The sequence below is a fragment of the Physeter macrocephalus genome, chromosome 1 (genome assembly GCF_002837175.3).
Source record: "Physeter macrocephalus isolate SW-GA chromosome 1, ASM283717v5, whole genome shotgun sequence".
Taxonomy (NCBI): domain Eukaryota; kingdom Metazoa; phylum Chordata; class Mammalia; order Artiodactyla; family Physeteridae; genus Physeter; species Physeter macrocephalus.
This window is the reverse complement of record NC_041214.2, coordinates 18827657-18850074: the sequence shown is the minus strand read 5'-3', so window position 1 is coordinate 18850074 and position 22418 is coordinate 18827657. Positions and strand designations below refer to the sequence as shown.

Genomic DNA, 22418 nt, shown 5'->3' with positions numbered 1-22418 from the left:
TGGTAAAGTTGCAGGATACAAAATTAATGCACAGAAATATCTTGCATTCCTATACACTAATGATGAAAAATCTGAAAGAGAAATTAAGAACACACTCCCATTTACCACTGCAACAAAAAGAATAAAATACCTAGGAGTAAACCTAACTAAGGAAACAAAAGACCTGTATTGCAGAAAAGTATAAGACAGTGATGAAAGAAATTAAAGCTGATACCAACAGATGGAGAGATATACCATGTTCTTGGATTGGAAGAATCAATATTGTGAAAATGGCTATACTACCCAAAGCAATCTACAGATTCAGTGCAATCCCTATCAAATTACCAATTACAGAACTAGAACAAAAAATCTTAAAATTTGTATGGAGACACAAAAGACCCCGAATAGCCATAGCCGTCTTGAGGGAAAAAAACGGAGCTGGAGGAATCAGACTCCCTGACTTCAGACTATACTACAAAGCTGCAGTAATCAAGACAATATGGTACTCGCACAAAAACAGAAACATAGATCAATGGAACAGGATAGAAAGCCCAGAGATAAACCCGCACACCTATGGTCAACTAATCTATGACAGAGGAGGCAAGGATATAAAATGGAGAAAAGACAGTCTCTTCAATAAGTGCTGCTGGGAGAACTGGACAGCTATATGTAAAAGAATGAAATTAGAACACTCCCTCAGACCATACACAAAAATAAACTCAAAATGGATTCGAGACCTAAATGTAAGACCAGACACTCTAAAACTCTTAGAGGAAAACATAGGAAAAACACTGACATAAATCACAGCAAGATCTTTTTTGATCCACCTCCTAGAGTAATGGAAATAAAAACAAAGATAAACAAATGGCACTTAATGAAACTTCAAAGCTTTTGCACAGCAAAGGAAATCATAAGACAAAAAGACAACCCTCAGAATGGGAAAAAATATTTGCAAACGAATCAACGGACAAAGGATTAATCTCCAAAATATATAAACCGCTCATGCAGCTCAATATTAAAGAAAGAAACAACCCAATCCAAAAATGGGCAGAAGAGCTAAGTAGAAATTTTTCCAAAGAAGACATACAGTTGGCCAAGAAGCACATCAAAAGCTCAACATCACTAATTATTAGAGAAATGCAAATCAAAACTACAATGAGGTATCACCTCACACCAGTTAGAATGGGCATCATCAGAAAATCTACAAACAACAAATGCTGGAGAGGGTGTGGAGAAAAGGGAACCCTCTTGCACTGTTGCTGGGAATGTAAATTGATACAGCCACTATGGAGAACAGTATGGAGGTTTCTTTAAAAACTGAAAATAGAATTACCATATGATCCAGCAGTCCCAGTACTGGGCATATACCCAGAGAAAACCATAATTCAAAAAGACACATGCACCCCAATGTTCACTGCAGCACTATTTACAATAGCCAGGTCATGGAAGCAACCTAGATGTACATTGACAGATGAATTGATAAAGAAGATGAGGTACATATATACAATGGAATATTACTCAGCCATAAAAAGGAATGAAATTGAGTCATTTGTTGAGACATGGATGGATCTAGAGACTGTCATACAGAGTGAAGTAAGTCAGAAAGAGAAAAACAAATATTGTATATTAATGCATGTATGTGGAACCTAGAAAAATGGTACAGATGAACCGGTTTGCGGGGCAGAGGTTGAGCCACAGATGTAGAGAACAAATGTATGGACATCAAGGCGGGAAAGCTACGGGGGGGTGGGGATGGTGGTGTGATGCACTGGGCAATTGGGATTGACATGTATACACTGATGTGTATAAAATTGATGACTAATAAGAACCTGCTGTATAAAAATAAAGTAAAATTCAAAAAAAAGTTTGTCTTTCAGAGAAGTGGACTTTGAGTTTTCTTTTTTTTTCTTTCATTCAACAAATATTTATTCTGCACCTCTTTACCTAGGCACTGCTCTAGGGTGTGAAGTTTCCTCAGTGAACAAAATAGGTAAAAATCTCTGATGTCAAGTATTTTACATTCCAGTGGGACTTACATCCTAATGTATTTACTCTCCTTTTTAATCTATCTCATGAATTTCTGCTCTTGGCAGTATTGTTTTCTTTTGTCTACTTGTCTTGGATACGTTGCTTTTCTTTTTCTAGCTTGATCAGCTAAATACTTATTCATTTTTCTTTATAGTATATGCCTTTAGGTTATAAATTTCTCTTTAACAATCACTTTTGCTGTATGTAACTCATTACTTTTGATAAGGAATATTTTTAAGTTGGTTTAAATTGAGAAAAATTTTTTCACTGTTATGTGGGATATTTCTTTACCACTTTTGATGTATCCATCCATGTGAATGGGAAACTCAGTTAGTAATACTCCTAGCCCTTCCCTACTCTTCTACTCATTTGGTCTTAGGAGAGATGAAGTACCTTATCTGTGTGGTACATTTGGGAAGAATAAATAAGGGCATGCTTGGCTCAGCTTCATCTTTCTCTTGAGGTGAACCTGTCTTCAGCTCCTCCAGGACTGGTTCTGCAGTTCTAGGGGAGGGTGAGGGAAAGGCCTACTCCATTCCTGATTGTCTTTGTCTATATCTGGGTGGGTAAGGCAGTCTAATTCAGTAGTTAAGGAGAAGGTTCTATTTCTTTCTTCACCAAGTTTGGTGCTCCACCTGCTTCCATCTGCCAGTTCATGATCTTATTTTCAAGTTATTTAGAATCCAGGTGCTGAAGAGACATGGTAATTGTGGTTAAATTTTGTAAACATTCCCCACCATATGGGTGAAAAGAATTGTGGGGTCCAAAGTTTTATATATGTACATTAGTTTGAGCTTGGGAATTTGTCTTTTCCAGTCTTTTTTTCTTTCTTTCTTTTTTATTATTTTAAAGACAGTTTTATTGAGATATAATTCACATAACATAAAATTGATGCATTTAAATGATATAGTTCAGTGGTTTTTAGTATATTCACAGAACTGTTCAGTCATTGCAATTGCAATTGTCCATGGTTTTTTGCACTCCTCTGTTTTCTAAAGCAGTGCTATGCAATAGAACGATGTTGTGAGCCACATTTATTGTAATTTAAAGTTTTCTGGTAGCCAAATTAGAAAAGGAAAAAGGAAATATTTCTGTGAGATGAACTTAAATACTGTATTTATTTAACTTAATAAATCTAAAATGGATTTCAACATTCAGTTAATAAAATAATTATAAAATATGTTTTACATTCTTTTTATACTAAGTCTTTGCAAACTGTTGTGTATTTTATACTTTTACAGCAAATCTCAATTGAGACCAGCCGCATTTCAAGTGCTCAGTAGCTACATATATATAATGGCTACCATATTGGGCGTCATAGGTCTGTGGTCTTTACTTTTTTTTTTTTTTTTGGTCTGCTTGATTTAGAAATTACTGAGCTTGTGAATTTGTGTATTTCTCCCATAATTTTGTCATTTTTTAGGTGAAGTGTCCTTTCTATCATTGTGATAACTATTTCCTAATGATGATTTTTGTCTTATATCCTGTTTTACTTTATATGCCAACTTTAACTTAGTATTGTCATGATATAATTGTATCTATCCCTGTATTTTTTACCTTTACTTTTGTCTTAATGTGTCATTAAGTTTTAATCTTGTGTCTTGTGAATGGTTGGAATTTTTTCTTTATCCAATATGATATACTCTTTAAAAAAAAAACTGGTGAATTTACCCCATTTGCATTTTTGTGATTTGGACTAATTTCTATTGTTTACTTTTTATTCTATTTTTTTTTCTACTATACAGATTTGGATTACTCAACTTTTTTTCTCTTTCTCTCTCCCTTTCTCCCTTTTTCCTACTAGTTTGAAAGCTTATATTGTTTTTTTCTAGTGGTTACTATTAAATTTTTAAAATAAACATCTACTGATGACTATATTAATAAACTGCACATTTAAATTATAGAGTTTGGTAAGTTTTGACATACATATGTATACCTGAGAAACCACCACCGCAATTAAGATAATAAAATATCAGATCAGCTCGAAAAGTTTCCTCATACTCTGTGATAATCACTCCCTTTCACCTCTTCCAAATTTTTCCTTCATGTCTCCCCCCACACCATTGCTGGTCAACCACAGATCTGGTTTTGGTCACTGTAGATTAGTGTGCATTTTCTACCACTTTATATACAGGGAATCATAAATTACATACTCTTTTGTGTCTGCCTTCTTTCTCTCAGAATAATTATTTTGAGATTCATATATGTTATTGAATATATTGATATTCATTACTTTTTATTGCCAAGTTATATTCCATTGTACGACTATACCACAGTTTTGTTTATCCACGTACCCGCTGATGAACATTTGGGTTGTGTCTCGTTTTTGGCTATTACCAATAAAGCTGACATAGACTTTTTTGTACATTTGTATGTAAGTTGTTACATGGATATACACTTTCATTTCTATTCACTAAATATAAGTAGGAGTGGGATGATTAGGTCATTTGGTAAATATGTGTTTAAATTTATAAGAAACCACCTAACTATTTTCCAAAGTGGTTGTACCATTTTACAGTCCTTTCAGTAGTGTATCAGAGTGCCAGTTCTTCTACTTCCCTGCCAACACTTGGTATAGTCAGTCTTTTTCATTTTAACCATTTTAATAGGTATATAGTGGTATTTGTGATTTGAATTTTCATTTTTCTCTTGATTAATTATGTTGAACATCTCTTCAAGTGCTTATTTGCCATCTGTATATCTTCAGTAGCAAAGTGTATATTCAGATATTCTGCCCATTTTTTTCTCTTGGGTTGCTTGTTTTCTTATTATTGAATTTTGAATTCGTTATGTATTCTGGATAGAAATCCCTTATGAGATATGCAATTTGCAGATATTTTCTGCCAGTCTGTGAACTGTCTTTTATCTTTAAACAGTATCTTTTGGGGGCAGAAGTCCTTAACATTGATGTAGTCAAAGTTGTCAAAATTTTCTTTTATGGACTTTGTTTTTGGCATTTGGTTCTGGTCCCATGGACTTCCTTTTTATTCTTGCAAGCATAGCAATTTATACTTTAAAATATTTTGTATATTTATCTGATATTTCTGAATATTTATAGTACAGGTGTTCTGTATTAGTTCTGCCCATTTTGCTGCTAGAACCACTGAAAGTGCCGTTTAATGCACATTATGTTTGAAAATTGTATTAGTTTGTAACTTACAGAAATTCCGTACCCCCCCATTTTTGATCCAGTGGAGTCTTTGTAACCTGGAATCTACCATTTATTTTTTTGCCAACAAATAGTTACATGTTATTTATAACGTTTTTGTCAGAGTAAATTAAAGATAATTTAGGTCATTGAATAAAAATTCAAAGGATAATTTATGGGCTAACTAATCACTAATGATAACTAACCATGGATATTTTAATTAATAGTCTCATGACTAGGGTTTAAATAAATTGAATTGATTTGTAGCAGCTATCTAGAGACATAAAAGACATTTGTTATTTTAATGGTCTTTTTCTATTTGCATGTTTAATATCTGACTCCCTTTTTTTTCTCTTTTATTTTTAGATCACAAAATTTGTCCAGGATAGACATAGAGCTAGAAGAAACAGACTTCGTAAAGATCAGCTTAAGAAACTCCCTATACATAAATTCAAAAAAGGTAAGTGAATATTTTTATTTTCTAAATAAAAACCCTTAGTTTATTTAATAATACATGGTGATTATACGCTAATGCAACCTTCTGAGTCCTTGCCATGCCCTATGCCTGACACTCAGTTTATAATGAATGAGTGAATGTGGAAGATGGTCTTTTGCTGTGGTTTATCCTGGTGAAGGCAAGAAGGGGGTACATGGTCTTCAGAGAATTTAAAAACAATAATGAAACTGACCAAAATGCTTTTTATTATCCCCATGTGCCAGAAGTTCTAAAACATCAGTAGGTAAAATACTTCTCTCCACCGGGGTGGTCTGCTCCTACTGGTCTGCCTCCCACTCTCTCTCCCACCCTACACCACCACTGTATTAACATTGCAGTAACTAAACACATAGTCTATGGTGTTGTGTTAATAACTAAACACAGTAGATAGCTATTATGTGTCAATATATTGTAAATGTATCATCTCATTTAATTTTCATATTTCTATGAAATGGGTACTATAATGGGCATTATAGATGAGGAAATAGAGGGTCAGAAAGGCAAAAAATTTAATGTCTCACAGCCAGCACTAACGGAGCTGGGGAGGGGCATGGGTCTCATACTCTAGGCAGTGTAGTTTCTCCTGCTTATGCTTGGTGAGCTTTTAGTGTAGGCACATGCGTATTAAATCTTTTTGGCCAGTAGTCCCCAGAATTTTCCATTTCTGTACCAGTAAAAATGTTGTGTTTTTTAATTCAGCAGAGAAAATGCATAGAGAGTGGAAAGGAGAAATAGAGAAGGCATTGAAACTTAATTCTGTCAACTATACTTCATTAAAAAAAAAATTGGTTCTGCAAATTTTTTATTTTTCCAAGTAAGAAAATGTTTAAAAAACCTACCATTTATAATAGCCATATTTTATGAAAAATATAAAATGTAACAACAAATAAATAGGAAAATCACGTTAAAAAATAAATAACGACATTCCTAAAAATGCAGTGTGCTATCATCATACAGTGTGGATTAAGTAAAAGTTATCCATAAAGCAGTTTGAGGACTGGCTTTAGGAATCACGTTTTTAGGCTCCATTTTGTGTGTTTATTTTTATGTTTCCTGAAACCAGGGGGAAAAAAAAGAGTAAAAAAAAATGATGTTGATATTGTCGTAGGCTAAAAAAGGGCATTCATAGTTGGCTTTTCTTCTGAGTAAGATAAGTAGCCATTGTAGGATTTTGAGCAAAGAAAAGATAAGATCTAAATTAAAAGTTGAGTGGGCCTTTCTTGCTGCTATGTTAAGAATAGGATGCAGAGGGTCAGGGTGTAAGCAGAGACCAGATGGGGGCCGTCACAGTAATCCAAGTGAAAGACGCATGTGGCTTGGACTGGAGTGGCAACAGTAGAGGGGGTGAAGAGATCTTAGATTCTAGATACATTTGTAAGGTGGAATGTACTGGATTTATTGATGGACCAGTTCCGGGGAGACGAAACGAGGATGACTCCAGATTTTTTGGTCTCAGTGACTGGAAGGATGGCATTGCCTTAAATAGAAATAAGGATTGTGGAGCAGGTTTGGGGAGGAAATTTGGGAAATCAGTGTTGGACATGTGGAATTTCACATGTTCACTAGACATTTAAATGAGTCTGGAGTTTAAGAGAGGGGTCTGAACTGGAAGTATTGATATAAAAAGATGTGTTTAAGTCATAAAACTGGATGAGATTACCAAGAGAATGAGTGTGGATGGACAGAATACTAAAGACATATTGGGGCATCCCAACGTTGAGTAAGGAAGAAGAGGAATCAGCAGTGGCGACTGAGAAGGGGTGACTAAGTTATACAGAGGAAAATCAGGAGGAGTGGTGTACCAGAAACCAAGTGATGCAAATCTCTAAGGAGCAAGGAGTGATAGATAACTTGTGTCAGATGTTCCTGATAAGTAAGATGAGAACTAATTGACCATTAGAAGTTATTATTGTGATGTACAGTTTTGACAGAGTGGTCCGTCCAAAAACCTGACTGTGGTGGGTTTGAGAATGGAAGGAGAGGAACAGTAACTATAGACAACTTTTTCAAGAAACTTAACTACAAAGGGGAGCAAAGAAATAGTGTAGTAGCTGGTAGGGGAAGTTTCGTTAAGAAATAATAGCGTATTGCTGAAGGAAATTGATGACGTAGGTGATAGATGGGAGAATTGCTATAATAATGTCTTTGTGAAGGCAAGAAGGCATGGGATCTGGTGTACAAATAGGTGGATTGGCCTTAGATAGGAGCATGGAGAGCCGAGCTAAGGGAAAGTAGAATATGTGGGTGCAAAATCCTGGTAGTGTTTATGGTGGTCAGGCTGTGGAAATATTCTTTACTTCCATTGTTCTCAGTGAAGTAGGAAACACAATCATCAACTGAAAGCTGAGGATGGGGGAGGAGATTTTGGAGGTTTAAGAACAGAACGGTATAAAATGTTATTCTGGGAGAGTACAGGGGCAGATGGACCAGAGAAATAGAAAACACTGCCTGGGAGCCTGAACCTCCCTTTCAGGTTCAGAGTTACGAACCAATCGGCATAACTGTGTGTTTTTCTCTAGCCATGTTCATCTGTATGGAGTGGTGTTCATCCTTACCATACCTTCACATTTTAAAAAAAACGTGAAGTATAACATGTATACAGGAAGGTATATAAGACATTTTTCTGGAACCATCCAGTTCAAGAAACAGAACATTACTAGCATCGCAGAAACTACTGTGTCCCCTTCTAGATTGTAATCCTTTCCTCCTCACTGGAAGTAACCAGTATGCTGGCTTATGACAATCATTTCATTGCCTTTATCTTAAGTTTTGTCACCTATGTATGGATTCCAAAACAATATGATTTAACTTTTCCTATTTTTGAATTGCGTTTTTGGTCTTACCTCTTTTATTAACAATTTTCTTGGTGAAATTAACCCACTTTATTACATGTATATGTAGTTCATTCACTTTTATTTCTTTGTATAAATATATTATTTATCCATTTTACTATTAATAGACATTTGGGTTTTTTGTTTTGTTTTTTATTTATTTTTTATTGAAGTATAGTTGGTATTCAGTGTTCTGTTTTGTTTCCCCAGTTTGGGGCCATTACAGACCATACTTTTAAGAACATTCTTGTACATATATCCTGGTGTATATGAGCATGAATTTCTTTAGAGTATATACCTAGAAGTAGATTAGCTGGCTTAGGATATATGTGTCTTCAGTTTTATTGGATACCAAGTTTTTTTCAAAGTGATGATGGTACCAGTTTATATTCCCATCAATAGTGTATAGGAGTTCCTGTTGTCCCACATATGTACCAATATTTTGTACTGACAGCCCTTTACATTTTAGCCAATCCAGTGGGTTTATAAAGAGAGCTCATAGTGGTTTTAATTTACATTTCCCTCCTCGTCAGTAAGGTTAAGTGCCTGTTTATATTTTTATTTTCTAGTTAGATTTTCACTTCCGTGAAGCACCTTTCATGTCATTTTCCTGTTGGGTTATCCTCCCCTGCTTTTTACATGTAGGAGGAATTCTTCAGATGTTCTCACAACCCCACCCTGGAGTTGTGGTGTGTGGCGAATCACTTCTTCACTGATTTTTTGTGTCTTAACTGTCTTCTAGTTTGTCGCTTATGTTTTCACAGGAGTAAAGTTCTTTTTTAATATATTTATTTATTTGTTTATTTATTTATATTTGGCTGCGTTGGGTCTTCGTTGCTGTGTGCAGGCTTTCTCTAGTTGCGGCGAGCGGGGGCTACTCTTCGTTGGTGTGCGCGGGCTTCTCGTTGCGGTGGCTTCTCTTGTTGCGGAGCACGGGCTCTAGGTGCACGGGCTTCAGTAGTTGTGGCATGTGGGCTCAGTAGCTGTGGCTTGCGGGGTCTAGAGTGCAGGCTCAGTAGTTGTGGTGCAGGGGTTAGTTGCTCTGCGGCATGTGGGATCTTCCTGGACCAGGGATCGAACCCGTGTCCCCTGCATCGGCAGGCAGATTCTTAACCACTGCACGACCAGGGACGTCCCCTAAAGTTCTTTTATGGTAGTGTTTTTGCATGTTTTAAAAGAACTTCTTCCATACTCTAAGGTCACATAGATATTATATTATCTTCTGAAAGCTTTATAGTTTTGCCTTTCATATTTGGGTATTTAGTCTACCTAAATTGCTTATGTAAAATGGGGGCCCAATTTAAGTTATTTCCAATTTGATATTTTGTATAAGGATATCCAGTTGTCCCAGAGCTAAGTATTAAAAATACACTGTTCACAGTGTTGGTCACCTCTGACACAATCAGGTGTCCGTGTGTGTGAGCTTGTTTCTGGACTTCTGTTGGTCTTATTGCTTGTCCTTATACCAATACCACACTCTCTCAGTTACTCTAGGTTTATGGTAAGTCTTGATATCTGATCGAGTTAGTCCTCTCACCTTGCTCTTCTTTAACAATGTTTAGTTATTTTTGACACTTTGAATTTCCATGTAAATTTAAAATCAGCTTGTCAAGGCCACCCTACCTCTAAACATATACATACAACTATTGTATTTGTTGTAGTAAAATAGACATAACATAAAGGTTACTACTGTGACCATTTTTAAGTGTAAAGTTCAGTGACATTAGCTACATTCATATTGTTGTGCAGTCATCACCACCATCCATCTCCAGAACTTTTCCACCCTCCCAAACGGAAACTCTGCACCCAGTAAACAGCAACTCTCCGTTTTCCCCTCCCACCAGCCCATGGCAACTATCATTTGGCTTTCTATCTCTATGAATTTGACTTTTATAGGTACGTCATATAAGTAAAATAATAAGTGATTGGCTTATTTCACTTAGCATAGTGTCCTCACGGTTTATCCATGTTGTAGTATGTGTCAGAATTTCTTTCCTTAAGGCTGAGTAATATTCATAATATTCTATGTATATACCACATACTGTTTAGCCATTCATGTGTTGCTAGATACCTGGGTGCTATTGTGAATAATGCTGCTATAAACATAGAGGTACAAATATCTGTCTGAGTCTCTGCTTTCAGTTCTTTTGGGTATATATCCAGAAGTGGAATTGCTGGATTAAATGGTAATTCTCTGTTTAATTTTTTGAGGAACACCATACCATTTTCCATAGTGGCTGCATCCTTTTACATTCCCACCAGCACTGCACAGGAGTTCCAGTTTTTCTACATCCTTGCCAACGCCGTCATTTTCCGGGGTTTTTTTTTTTTTTTGATAATAGTCATCCCCTAATGGATGTGACGTGGTATCTCATTGTGGTTTTGCTTTGAATCTCCCTAGTGATTAGTGACGTTAAGCATGTTTTCATGTGCTCATTGGCCATTTGTCTGTCTTCTTTGTAGAAATGTCTGTTCAAGTCCTTGGTTGTATTCGTCTTTAACCTTTTGGGAAATAATTTCAAACTTAGAAAAACTTTGCTTCAAAGTTAAAAGACTTTTTTGTTCTGAGAAAGAGTCTGTTAAGAGGACAAAAAAACTTTGCATGAATTGTCCAAAAACACCCATATACCCTTTACCCAGATTTACCTATTACTTACTATATTAGGTTCCATAGGGTTGCTGTAACAAAGTACCACAAACTAGGTGGCTTAAAACAATAGAAATTTATTTTCTCATATTTCTAGAAGCTAGAATTCCAAACCCAAGGTGTTGGCAGGGTTGTGTTGTTCCTAATCTAGGGAAGGAGTCTTCCTTGCCTCTGGCTTGTTTCTGGTGGTTGCTGGCAATCCTTGGCTTTCCTTCACTTGCGGCAGGCGTAACTCCAGTCTCTGCCTCCATCTTCACGTGGCTTTTTTCCCTGTGTGTGTGTGTGTGTGTGTGTGTGTGTGTGTGTGTGTGTGTCTAGATTTCCATTTCTTATAAGAGCACCCAAATCCATTGTAACCTCATCTTAACTTGATTACATCTGGAAGGAACCTATATCCAAATAAGGGACATTCACAGGTTCCAAGTGGACATGAGTTTTTGGAGGCAACCTATTGCTTTATCATTTTTGCTCTCCTTCTTTATGTATGTATGTATGTATATAAAATTTTTCATCTAAATAATTTGAGAGTAAGTTATATGCATCATGATCCTTTATGTCTCAATATTTTCATGTGTATTTCTTAAGAATAAGGAGATTCTTTTGTGGTACTGCATTTAAGTCACCAACTTCAGGAAATTTGTTGATGGACTGTTTTAATCTAATTCATTCCTTTTTTTAGTTTTGTCATTTGTTCCAATAGGTTCCTTTATAATAATTTTTCTTCCAGTATAATATCCAATCTAGTATCACTTACTGCATGTAGTTATCATATTTCTTTGGGTTTCTTTAATCTAGACTTGTTAACTTCAGCCTTTGTCTTTTGTGACATTGACATTTAGAATAACACAGTGCCCCTGCCTTTTGTTAAAAAACATTTTTGTTTTTTAATAGATTTTATTTTTAGAGCAGTTTTAGGTTTACAGAAAAATTGAGCAGAAAGTATAGAGAGCTCTTATATGCCCCTCCCCTCTTAAAATACTCCTAATATTATCATCTTTCATTTGTGTGGTACATTTGTTAACAAATGATGAATAAATATTGAAATATTATTAACTAAAGTACATAGTTTGCATTAGAGTTCACTCTTTGCATTGTACAGTTCTATGCATTTTGACAAATGTGTAATGTCATGTATCTACCGTATCATATAGAATAGTTTCACTGCTCTAAAAATCTCCTGTGCTCCATCTGTTCATCCCTTTCTTTTTCCTTCCCACAAACCACTGGCAACCGCTGATCTTTTACTGTCTCTATAGTTTTACCTGTTGCAGACCGTCATATAGTTGGAATAGCAAACATGCATTTAAGGTTCCTCCATGACTTTGTGTGTGTGTGTGTGTGTGTGTGTGTGTGTGTGTGTGTGTGTGCGCGCGCGCGTGCGTGTGTGTGCGGTATACGGGCCTCTCACTGCTGTGGCCTCTCCCGTTGGCGGAGCACAGGCTCCGGACGCGCAGGCTCAGCGGCCATGGCTCACGGGCCCAGCCGCTCCGCGGCATGTGGGATCTTCCCTCCCGGACCGGGGCACGAACCCGCGTCCCCTGCATCGGCAGGCGGACTCTCAACCACTGCGCCACCAGGGAAGCCCAGAAGTTTTTAATTTTAATGAAGTCCCTCCTATCGGCTTTTTTCTTTCATGGTTCATTCTTCTGGTGTTGTACCTAAAAACTCACTGTCAAATTCAAGGTCACCTAGATTTTATGTTATCTTCTAGAAGTTTTTGAGTTTTGTCTTTTCCATTTAGGTCTGTGATCCATTTTGAGTTAATTTTTGGGAATGGTGTAACATCTATGTCCAGATTCTTTTTTTTTCATATTTCTTTTTATTCTGGTAAAGTATGTATATAACATAAAATTTTTCATTTTAACCATCTTAAGGGTACAATTCAGTGGTATTAATTACATTCACAATGTTTTTGCAGTTTTGCACTCTCTATTTCTACAACTTTTTCATCATTCTAGAAATTCTGTACCTCTGAAACAATTACTTCCTATTCCCACCTCCCAGCAGTCTCTGATAACCTCTAGTCTACTTTCTGTCACTACAAATTTGCCTATTCTAGATATTTCTTGTAAGTGGAATCATACAATATTTGTCCTTTTGTGTCTAGTTTATATCATTTAGCATAATGTTTTCAAGGATTACCCATGTTGTAGCTTGTATCAGAACTTCATTGCTTTTTATGACTGAATAATATTCCATTGTATGAATTTACCACATTTTGTATATTCATTTATCTGCTGATGGACACTTGAGTTACTTCCACCTTTTGGCCATTGTGAATAACACTGAAAATTGGTGTAAAAGTATATTTGAGTTCCTGCATTCAGTTTTTGAGTAAGTACCTAAGAGAGGTATTGCTGGATCATATGGCAATTCTGTGTTTAACTTTTTGAGAAACTGCCATACTGTTCCACAGTGTGTTCTTAATTATGACACCAAGAGCATGAACAAAAAAAGAATAGAGAATTTGGACTTCATCATAATTCAAAGGTTTTGTGCTTCAAAGAACATTGACAATGATGTGGAAGAATAAGAACCCTTGTGCATTGTTGCTGGGAATGTAAAACAGTGCAGTGGCTGTGAACAGTGGAGAACAGTACGGAGGTTCCTTAAAAAACTAAAAATAGAGCTACTGTATGATCCAGCAATCCCACTCCTGGGCATATATCTAGAAAAGACGAAGACTCTAATTCAAAAAGGTACATGTACCTCAGTGTTCATAGCAGCACTATTTACAATAACCAAGATATGGAAGTAACTTAAGTGTTCTTCAGCAGATGAATGGATAAAGAAGATGTGGTGTATGTATACAGTGGAATATTACTCAGCCATGAAAAAACAGTGAACTATTGCCATTTGCAGCAACATGGATGGACCTAGAGATTATCATACTAAGTGAAGTAAGGCAGAGAAAGACAAATATCATATGATATCACTTATATGTGGAATCTAAAAAATAATACAAATGAATCTATATACAAAACAGAGTCACAGACATAAAAAGCATACTTATGGTTACCAAAGGGAGAGGAGGGAGGGAATTAGGAGTATGGGATTATCGGATACAAACTACTGTACATAAAATAGATAAGCAACAAGGATTTACTGTATAACATAGGGAACTATATTCAGTATCAGAAAAATGAAAAAATGCCATTTATCACAATGATAAAGTTCTCTCTTTTTTTTTAAATGTGAATTTAAAAAATTTTGTTTATTTATTTTTTTTGGCTGTGTTGGGTCTTTGTTGCTGCGTGCAGGCTTTCTCTAGTTGCGGTGAGTGGGTGCTACTCTTTGTTGCGGTGCACGGACTTCTCATTGCTGTGGCTTCTTTTGTTGCAGAGCATGGGCTGTAGGTGCACGGGCTTCAGTAGTTGTGGCATGCGGGCTTCAGTAGTTGTGGCACACGGGCTCAGTAGTTGTGGCTCGTGGGCTCTAGAGCTCGGGCTCAGTATTTGTGGCTCGTGGGCTCTAGAGCTCAGGCTCAGTAGTTGTGGCGCACAGGCTTAGTTGTTCCATGGCATGTGGGATCTTCCAGGACCAGGGATCGAACCTGTGTCCCCTGCATTGGCAGGTGGATTCTTAACCATTGCACCACCAGGGAAGTCCCTGATAAAGTTCTCTTTTATCTAGATGAATTTTTTGGTATGCCTCATTGTTCTGGCACCATTTTTTAAAAGATTATCCTTTCTCGCTCTGTTGTCAAAGAGCAGTTGACTATATTTATGTGGCTCTATTTCTGGGCTTTTATTCTGCCCCATTTATCTGTATGTTTTTCACCAATTCCATATTGTGACTGTGGTAGCCTTATAGTTAAGTCTTCAAGTGAGGATAGGGTCTACTCAGGAGCTCCCCCAGTGTCTGCATGTAAGACTGCAGCCTCTCTGGAGTAAATTGTGATACTGGAGCTTCTATCTAGTGTGTGTCTGTGGTACTGCAGACCCTAGTGCATAGTTTATCATCTTTGTTCTCAGAGATCAATAGTCTGGCACCCCATTCTTGTCAGTACTTGGATACATCAAGATAGAAACCGCTCCCTTGGGCAGCCCTTCTTCTAAAATTCTGACATTGGGCATACATTCTATACCTTTCCCTTAGCAGGTAGAATACAGGAGTTGGGGGTTTCCTCCCAGGGGAGAGAGGTTCTGGTGCAAGAGAGTGGACAGTGTAATGAATTTTCTTAGCGGGTTTTGATGTTGTTGGCTTCACCCTTGCCTTTGTTGCAGGAACCTTTTAACTGTTTTCTAGATTTCTCAGAGAGGCATTTGGTCTGTTTGTTAATGTTAAGTCTCCATGGTGGCAGGCAGACCCAGGGCAGGCTTCCTGTTCTGCCATCTTGCTGACATCACTCCTCTCCTTCACTTCTGAAGGATAATTTTGCAGGGTACAGGATTCTAGGTTGGTGGGGATTTTTTCCCCTCAATACATTAAATATTTTACTTCACTCTCTTCTTGCTTGCCTGGTTTCTGAGGAGAGTCAGGTGTAATTCTTATCTTTGTTCCTGTAAAGGTAAGGTGTTTTTTTCCCTCTGGCTTCTTTCAAGAAAAATTTTTTTTTTATCTTTGATTTTCTACAGTTTAAATATGATAGGCTTAGGTTTTGTGTTTTTTGGCATTTTCCTGCTTGGTGCTCTCTCATCTTCCTGGATTTGTGTTTTTTTGTCCTACATTAACAGGGGGAAATTCTCAATCATTTCTTCAAATATTGCTTCTGTTCCTTTCTCTCTTTCTTCTCCTTCTGCTATTCCCATTACACACATGCAACACCTTTCTTTTTTAGTTGTTATACAGTTCTTGGGTATATTGGGTTTTGTTTTGTTCCACTCTTTTGCGTTTCACTTTTGGAGGTTTCTATTGACATATCTTCAAGCTCAGCGATTCTTTACTCAGCTGTGTCCAGTCTACTAATGAGCCCATCAAAGGCATGTTTCATTTCTGTTTATGTTTTTGATCTGTAGCATTTCTTTTTAATTCTTTCTTAGATTTTCCATCTCTCTGTTTACATTACCTACATCTGTTCTTGCATATTGTCTGCTTTATTCATTCAAGTCCTTATCGTATTAATCAGAGTTGTTTTAAATTTACGATCTGACAATCCTGACCTCTCTGCCGAATCTGAGGTTGGTTCTGATGCTTGCTCTTTCTCTTCAAACTGTTGATTTTTGCCTTTTAGTATCCCTTGTAATTTTTTGTTGGAAAAGTGGGACATGATATTCTGAGTGAAAGGAATTCCATTAAGTAGGCCATTGGTGGTGTGGTGGTGCGATGTGGGGGACAGGAGGCATTCTATAATCCTATGAGTAGGTCTCAATCTTTTTGTGAGCCTGTCGGCTTTGGGCTGTGAACTTCACAAGTGCCTTTCGGTTTTTTCCCAGCCTTTAGTGTGACCTGATGGCTGGAGAGGTTGGAGTTGGGTTTTTCCCTTCCTCCATGTTGGTTAGACTCTGATAAAAACCCTAATAGGTTACGATAGTTTATCCTTGAGGGCAGGCTTGTTAAGAACAGAATGCCCTGGCATAGTTTAAAGTGGCTGCTTTTCCCCTCCCCTTCCAGAAGCCCAAGGGGATTTTTCTCCACCATTCACTGTGAGAACCTGGTAGAGCACCACAAGATAAAACCCGCAAAAAATGTTCAGGCTCCGCTGGAGTTTTAAACTCTCAGACTTGTACACACTGAGCCTCTAGCAGTTCATCAATTACAGTTCAGTTTTTCCTACCCTGGTACTGGTTCCTGTGGAAGTTTCTGCTCAGGGGTTTCTGCTATGATAAGTTGTGATTCTCTGTATCTACCTGTCTGTATCTCCAGTGTGGGGGGCAGCAGTTTGCCCTGTGAGTTAATTTCTCTGATGGATCTAAGAAGAATTAGTGATTTTTCAGTTTGCTCAGTTTTTTACTTGTTATGGCAGAATCATGACTTCTGCTTCTTACGTGCGAGACCAGAAAACTTCCCCTAGAGTTTTAAACTCTCAAACTCATCTACACTGAGCCTCCAGCAGTTTATCAGTTACAGTTTATGATTTTCTACCTGGCGCTGTTTTCCACAGTCTTTTGCTCCTGGGCTTCTGCTCTAGTAGGTTGTGATTCTCTATATCTGCTAATCTGTCTGTCCAATTCGGGGGGAGGCAGTTTTCTCTGTGACCTTAGTCTTTCAATAGATCTAAAAAGAGTTGTTGATTTTCAGTTTTTTTTTAGCTTTTTCCTTGTTGTGAGCTTTTTCCAAGATCCTTATGTGCTACACCAGAAACTGGAAGTCTCCCCTTTGCCCTTCTCGTTCCACTACTACTTCTGCTTCATACCACCTTGGTTGTAGGCGTTTTTCTAGATGATTTATTTACTTAGGAGTGAAACAGCTGAGTCATAGAGTATGTATATCATCAAATTTACTGTATAGTGCCAAGTTAATCTCCAAAGTGTTTATACCAACTTGCTATCCTACAAGAGGTAAATGAGAATTCCTGCTACTTTACACATTTCCAGGTCAGTCCAGTATTCTTAGAAAGGTTTAGGCCTGATGAGATCTACCTGTCTTTTCATGAGGTCTTCATTTAGTTTAGTGCCAACAAAATTATTTGTTAATATTATTTTTGCTATATAAAGCTGCTTTTAAGAAATACTTTTAAGTATTAAAGTATTAATACTTTTAAGTATTTTAAGAAATACTGCCCTTAAGTAACTTATACCTTAACTTGTATGATAAATTCCAGATTTAAATATCTATTCATGCATTCAATAAATATATTCTGGGCACTTGCTGTGCTCTGGACACACTGTTCTACCTAAACATTGGGGATGCAGTAGTGAGTATAAGTCAAAAAGGAACTGTCATTCCAAGTTTTAACAAAAGATCTCACACTAGTTTCTTTAACTATTGAATTAATAGTTTAGAAAACATTTTGACTTAATGGATCTTTTTGTGAATTCCTAATACATAAATGACTTGGGTCTCACATTTTTAAATTATTTGTTATTAGTCTACATCTTGAAGATATTTTTCTTTGCATAGGTTGTATTATTTTTTAACTTTTAAGAAACATTCATACCTAGCATGGCACTTACTTAGTAGGAATTCAGATATTTGCTACTTGCTCCAAATTATAATTAAGTCACAAACCATTTAAATTTAGTTATCCTAGTCCTAAAAATATTAAACTTTCCGGCAGCTGGTAGAGTTCCAAACCTTTGCTAATATGCCCTCTTTTGTATCCACTGACAGTAGTTTTCAATTTGCACAAAAGATTTGACAGTGTAAAACTTTGTTCTCAGCATACCTATGATCATTTCATTGTAAGCCAAATTATGAAAAATTTAGAACCAATCACTGGATGAATTTTTTAGAAGTGGCAGACTAAACACATTTTGATAGTTGTTATTGTCTGTGAAAAAGTCAAACTATTTTGTCATAGTTATGAAAAGGATAAAATCGATGGTTTCCACATGAACATAGCATTGGAGACCATTTACATTTTTTAAAAAAGTTAATCCTTTGCCAAAAGCCTTAGTAACCTTGAATATTTTTTCTTAGTCCAGATGCTTGGCGCTACACAGTTTGAAAGTATGAAAAGCCTGTCAAGTTCATCACTGTCAAAGGATAATGATAGTGTTGAAAACTGATGTTCTCTATGCCTTTCAAGTATAAACTGAAATAATCCAGTTTATCCAAAAGAAATCCCACCCACTTTTTCTTACTTGTGGGAAGTTATCTCACCAAGAACTCTCAATCCAGGCTGCAACATACGATTGTACAGGTTGTACATTGCACAACTCTGGGAGGTTTTCATTCATTCTTCATTATCAGAGATTTTTATATTTGTGATAACAATTATTTGGGGGGCAAAGAGCAGTAAAGTACCTTGAGGAAGTGGTGCTTTTTTTCTGATTTGCTTCAGGGTATCATTGAGCCAGTAGAATTTTTGGTGTGAACATAGAATGATTGATGTAGTGCTGTAGCAATCTTAACAGTCTGCTATGCAATCACCCAAATCCCAAATGCAGACACATTTACAGGACAAATGATCCATTTCTTTAACAAATAAGGTGTGCAAAGAGTGCAGGGCAGTTTTAGATTAAAATAGACTTACAAGTCATCAGCCAGATGCAGTGTTTGGACCCTGTTTGGATCCTAGTTTGAATAAATGATCTGCAAAAGGACAGTTTTAAGAGAACTGAGGACATTTGAATATGCCTTGGGTATTGGATGATATTAAGAAATTACTGTTCATTTTGTTAGGTGTGTAATAGTATTGTGATTACAAATTCTAAAAATTCTTATCTTTTAGAGATATATACTAAAGTATGTGTTGATAAAATGATATGTCTCAGAATTTGCTTTAAATATTGATACTTCAGGGAAAAAAGCAGAGGAAGTTATCAGATCTAACAAAAATAGTAGAATATTGAAAACTGTTGAAACTCAATGATGGTACATGAGGTGGTATAATGGTATATATCATTATACTTTTGTGGATGTTTGAAGCTTTTCTAATTTAAAAAAAGTAAAGAAAGGAAGAAACTACCTACTCTCACTGGATCTTACGTCCAAAGGGAAATCCAGTAGAAGTCAGTGAGGAATGTTAATTATTTTACCTCCTCTCCTGGTAGAAATCATTCCATTTTAGGAATTATAGACAGCTGTAAAACTCCACTAGAATCACAAGTCATTTCCTTTCCTGTAGCTGGTTCCTAGGCTTCCTTCTACCGCAGGTAAACTTTAGCAATTCGTATCAAAGCTATACTAGTTGGAGGGGTGGGTTTATGTAAGTAATGTAAATAGTTCTTATGAACCCCCACAGCAGTGAGGAAGTTAGCAGTTAACTTTTAGAGGATCAGCAAAATGATACAGTGGAAAGAATACAGGATATGGAACCAAAAGACCTGGTTCTATTAGTGATTAAATGTGTGACTTGAGCACTTAACCTACCTCTCTGATAATACCTGCAGAAAGTACCTCACTAAGATATGAGAAGAAGGTAATGCAAAATCATGTCTTTTCAAATACAAATTATTATGGACCCAAACTAAGCAAGTTTAGTCTCATGCTAGCCATAAAATCTATGCAGTTTCACCAGCCAGCTTAGATGTTCAGGATACCTTAACTTCTGAAGAAAAAGAAATCTGAAGTTGTTATGTAAGTGTCTCCTTTGTGTCCTACTGGATTATTTCTTACAGTTACTCTGAATTATGCTTTTTCTAACTGTAAAATTACATTTTTTTAATAACTCCCTGTTATGGGAAATGTTTTCACATATATTGCCTCATTTGGCTTCTTTATTCATGACCTATTGTATGACTTTTTATTTAAAGAAGTTTTCTCCCAAATGGTATTATATTGGCAAATTTTCATAGGCTGATCATCCTCTAAGACTTATTTTACTAATTTAGAAATGTTTATTAAATGGTTTCATGGTGGTTACGCTCTGAAAGAAGCAATAAGGAATTATTTTATAAAGTTAGGTTACAGTCTCTGCCCTCAAAAAAAAAAAGGCATGTCGTGGTTCAGACAGTCTCAGCTTTTTTGTGGTTCAGACAGTCTCAGCTTTTTTCTGCTTTCTGCCTGCCTGGAACTGACACGTGCAACTCACTGCCCTCAGTAACCCCTCTTCTTCTGCGCCGTGTTTCCAGCCCTGGATGCCTGTGGGTAGAGTAGGCACTCAGGAGCGCTGCTACAGTCAGTCACCAGTCTTTTCAGTCCTCTCCTGTGAAGTGGGAATCTCCTTTGCTGCCGTATACCCTTTGGGCCACTGCTTGCTTAAAATGATAGCACACGTTTGAGAGCTTCCTGTGTGTCAGGCACAGATCTATGGGTTTTATCTCAGGTTATTATCTCCTTAGCCCTTGCCTTTTCCTAGTGAGCTATTTCCTGGCGGCTTGCATACTTTTGTCTCCCGCCTAGACCTTTCTCCTAGGCTCCAGTTCCACATATCCAGTTAACTAATAGACATCTCTGCCTGGGTACACAGTCTTCAAATTCAGTATGTCCAGAACTGCTTTTCCTTTCGCATTTCCGTCAACATGTGTTTGACCAGCCATTGTGCTTGGCGTTAGAGATAGCAGCTTACTGTCCATAATTATATACAGTAAGAGAACTTCTGTGGTTTATTCTGAGCCTCATTGATATGTAAGAATAGAGTCAGACTTACACTTTAGCATGGCCTAGGGACCTCATGGTCTGACCCCTGCTTCTACCCCCAGCCTCACCCTCTGTTCGCTTCCTTGCATCTTACATTCCAGCCTGAGGAACTGCCTCCTGTTCCTCCACCCACATACTTCTGGGTAGCTTTTTTGGAGTTTTAGTTCCTTTCCCTGTTTTGTTAACCTTGAAGTCCCAGTTCTTCCTCTAAGCTCTGCCTTAGTATATAGTCCGTGGTATTTGCCAAGTAAATGTCAATATGTATCTGTTATTGTAATGGACATTTTAGAAAACTTACAAAGAAATGTGACCCTCATTCTCAAGGAATTGTCAATCCAGTGGAGATAGGGCAAATGTAATTTATATATATTTCCATAGGAGGTATGACTTTCCATCACAAAACAGGTATCCCCCGCTTTTTGAAAGTTTGCTTAATGCCACTTTGCTTTTTTGAAAGACCTATGTTAGTACCTGTGTTTGCTAACTGAAAGAAATCCAAAGAGGATTTTTATTAAAAAAAGGGTGAAAAGCACAACTAGTGTTCGGCCTTTGTTTTGCAACGAGCCGTTGTAGAAGGCAGCGAGCACTCCGAGCATTGGGAACGGCGCCCCCAGCTCCTTCCCCGGGAACTACACTCAGCATCTCAGCCTCAGGCCGGTGTGAGCTGTCTCTGTGAGCATCTGCGCTTCATCTCAACTTACGTGCATCCATTAGCAAAACGTGTCCTAAGGTCACTGCTTCTTTGTGCCGTTTTGGCTTATGAAAGTTTTCATAAAAGTCTACTTTCAGATAGCAGGGGAAACCTGTACTGTATTTCTTTTTTTTTTTTTTTTTTTACATCTTTATTGGAGTATAATTGCTTTACAATGGTATGTTAGTTTCTGCTTTACAACAAAGTGAATCGGTTATACATATATATATGTTCCCATATCTCTTCCCTCTTGCGTCTCCCTCCCTCCCACCCTCCCTATCCCACCCCTCTAGGTGGTCACAAAGCACCGAGCTGATCTCCCTGTGCTATGCGGCTGCTTACCACTAGCTATCTATTTTACGTTCGGTAGTGTATATATGTCCATGCCACTCTCCCACTTCCTCACAGCTTACCCTTCCCCCTCCCCATATCCTCAAGTCCATGCTCTAGTAGGTCTGTGTTTTATTCCCATC

General features: G+C 37.2%; 1 protein-coding gene across 3 annotated transcripts in view; it reads left to right on the top strand.

The window, feature by feature from the left end:
• RNF13 (ring finger protein 13) overlaps positions 1–22418 on the top strand; it is a 152883-nt gene that overhangs the window by 117405 nt on the left and 13060 nt on the right. For all 3 annotated transcript variants that reach the window (XM_028488721.2, XM_024131810.3, XM_055083843.1), the window contains one exon: positions 5522–5615. In XM_028488721.2, the coding sequence (XP_028344522.1) occupies positions 5522–5615 (94 nt within the window). The remainder of the gene's footprint in view (positions 1–5521; positions 5616–22418) is intronic.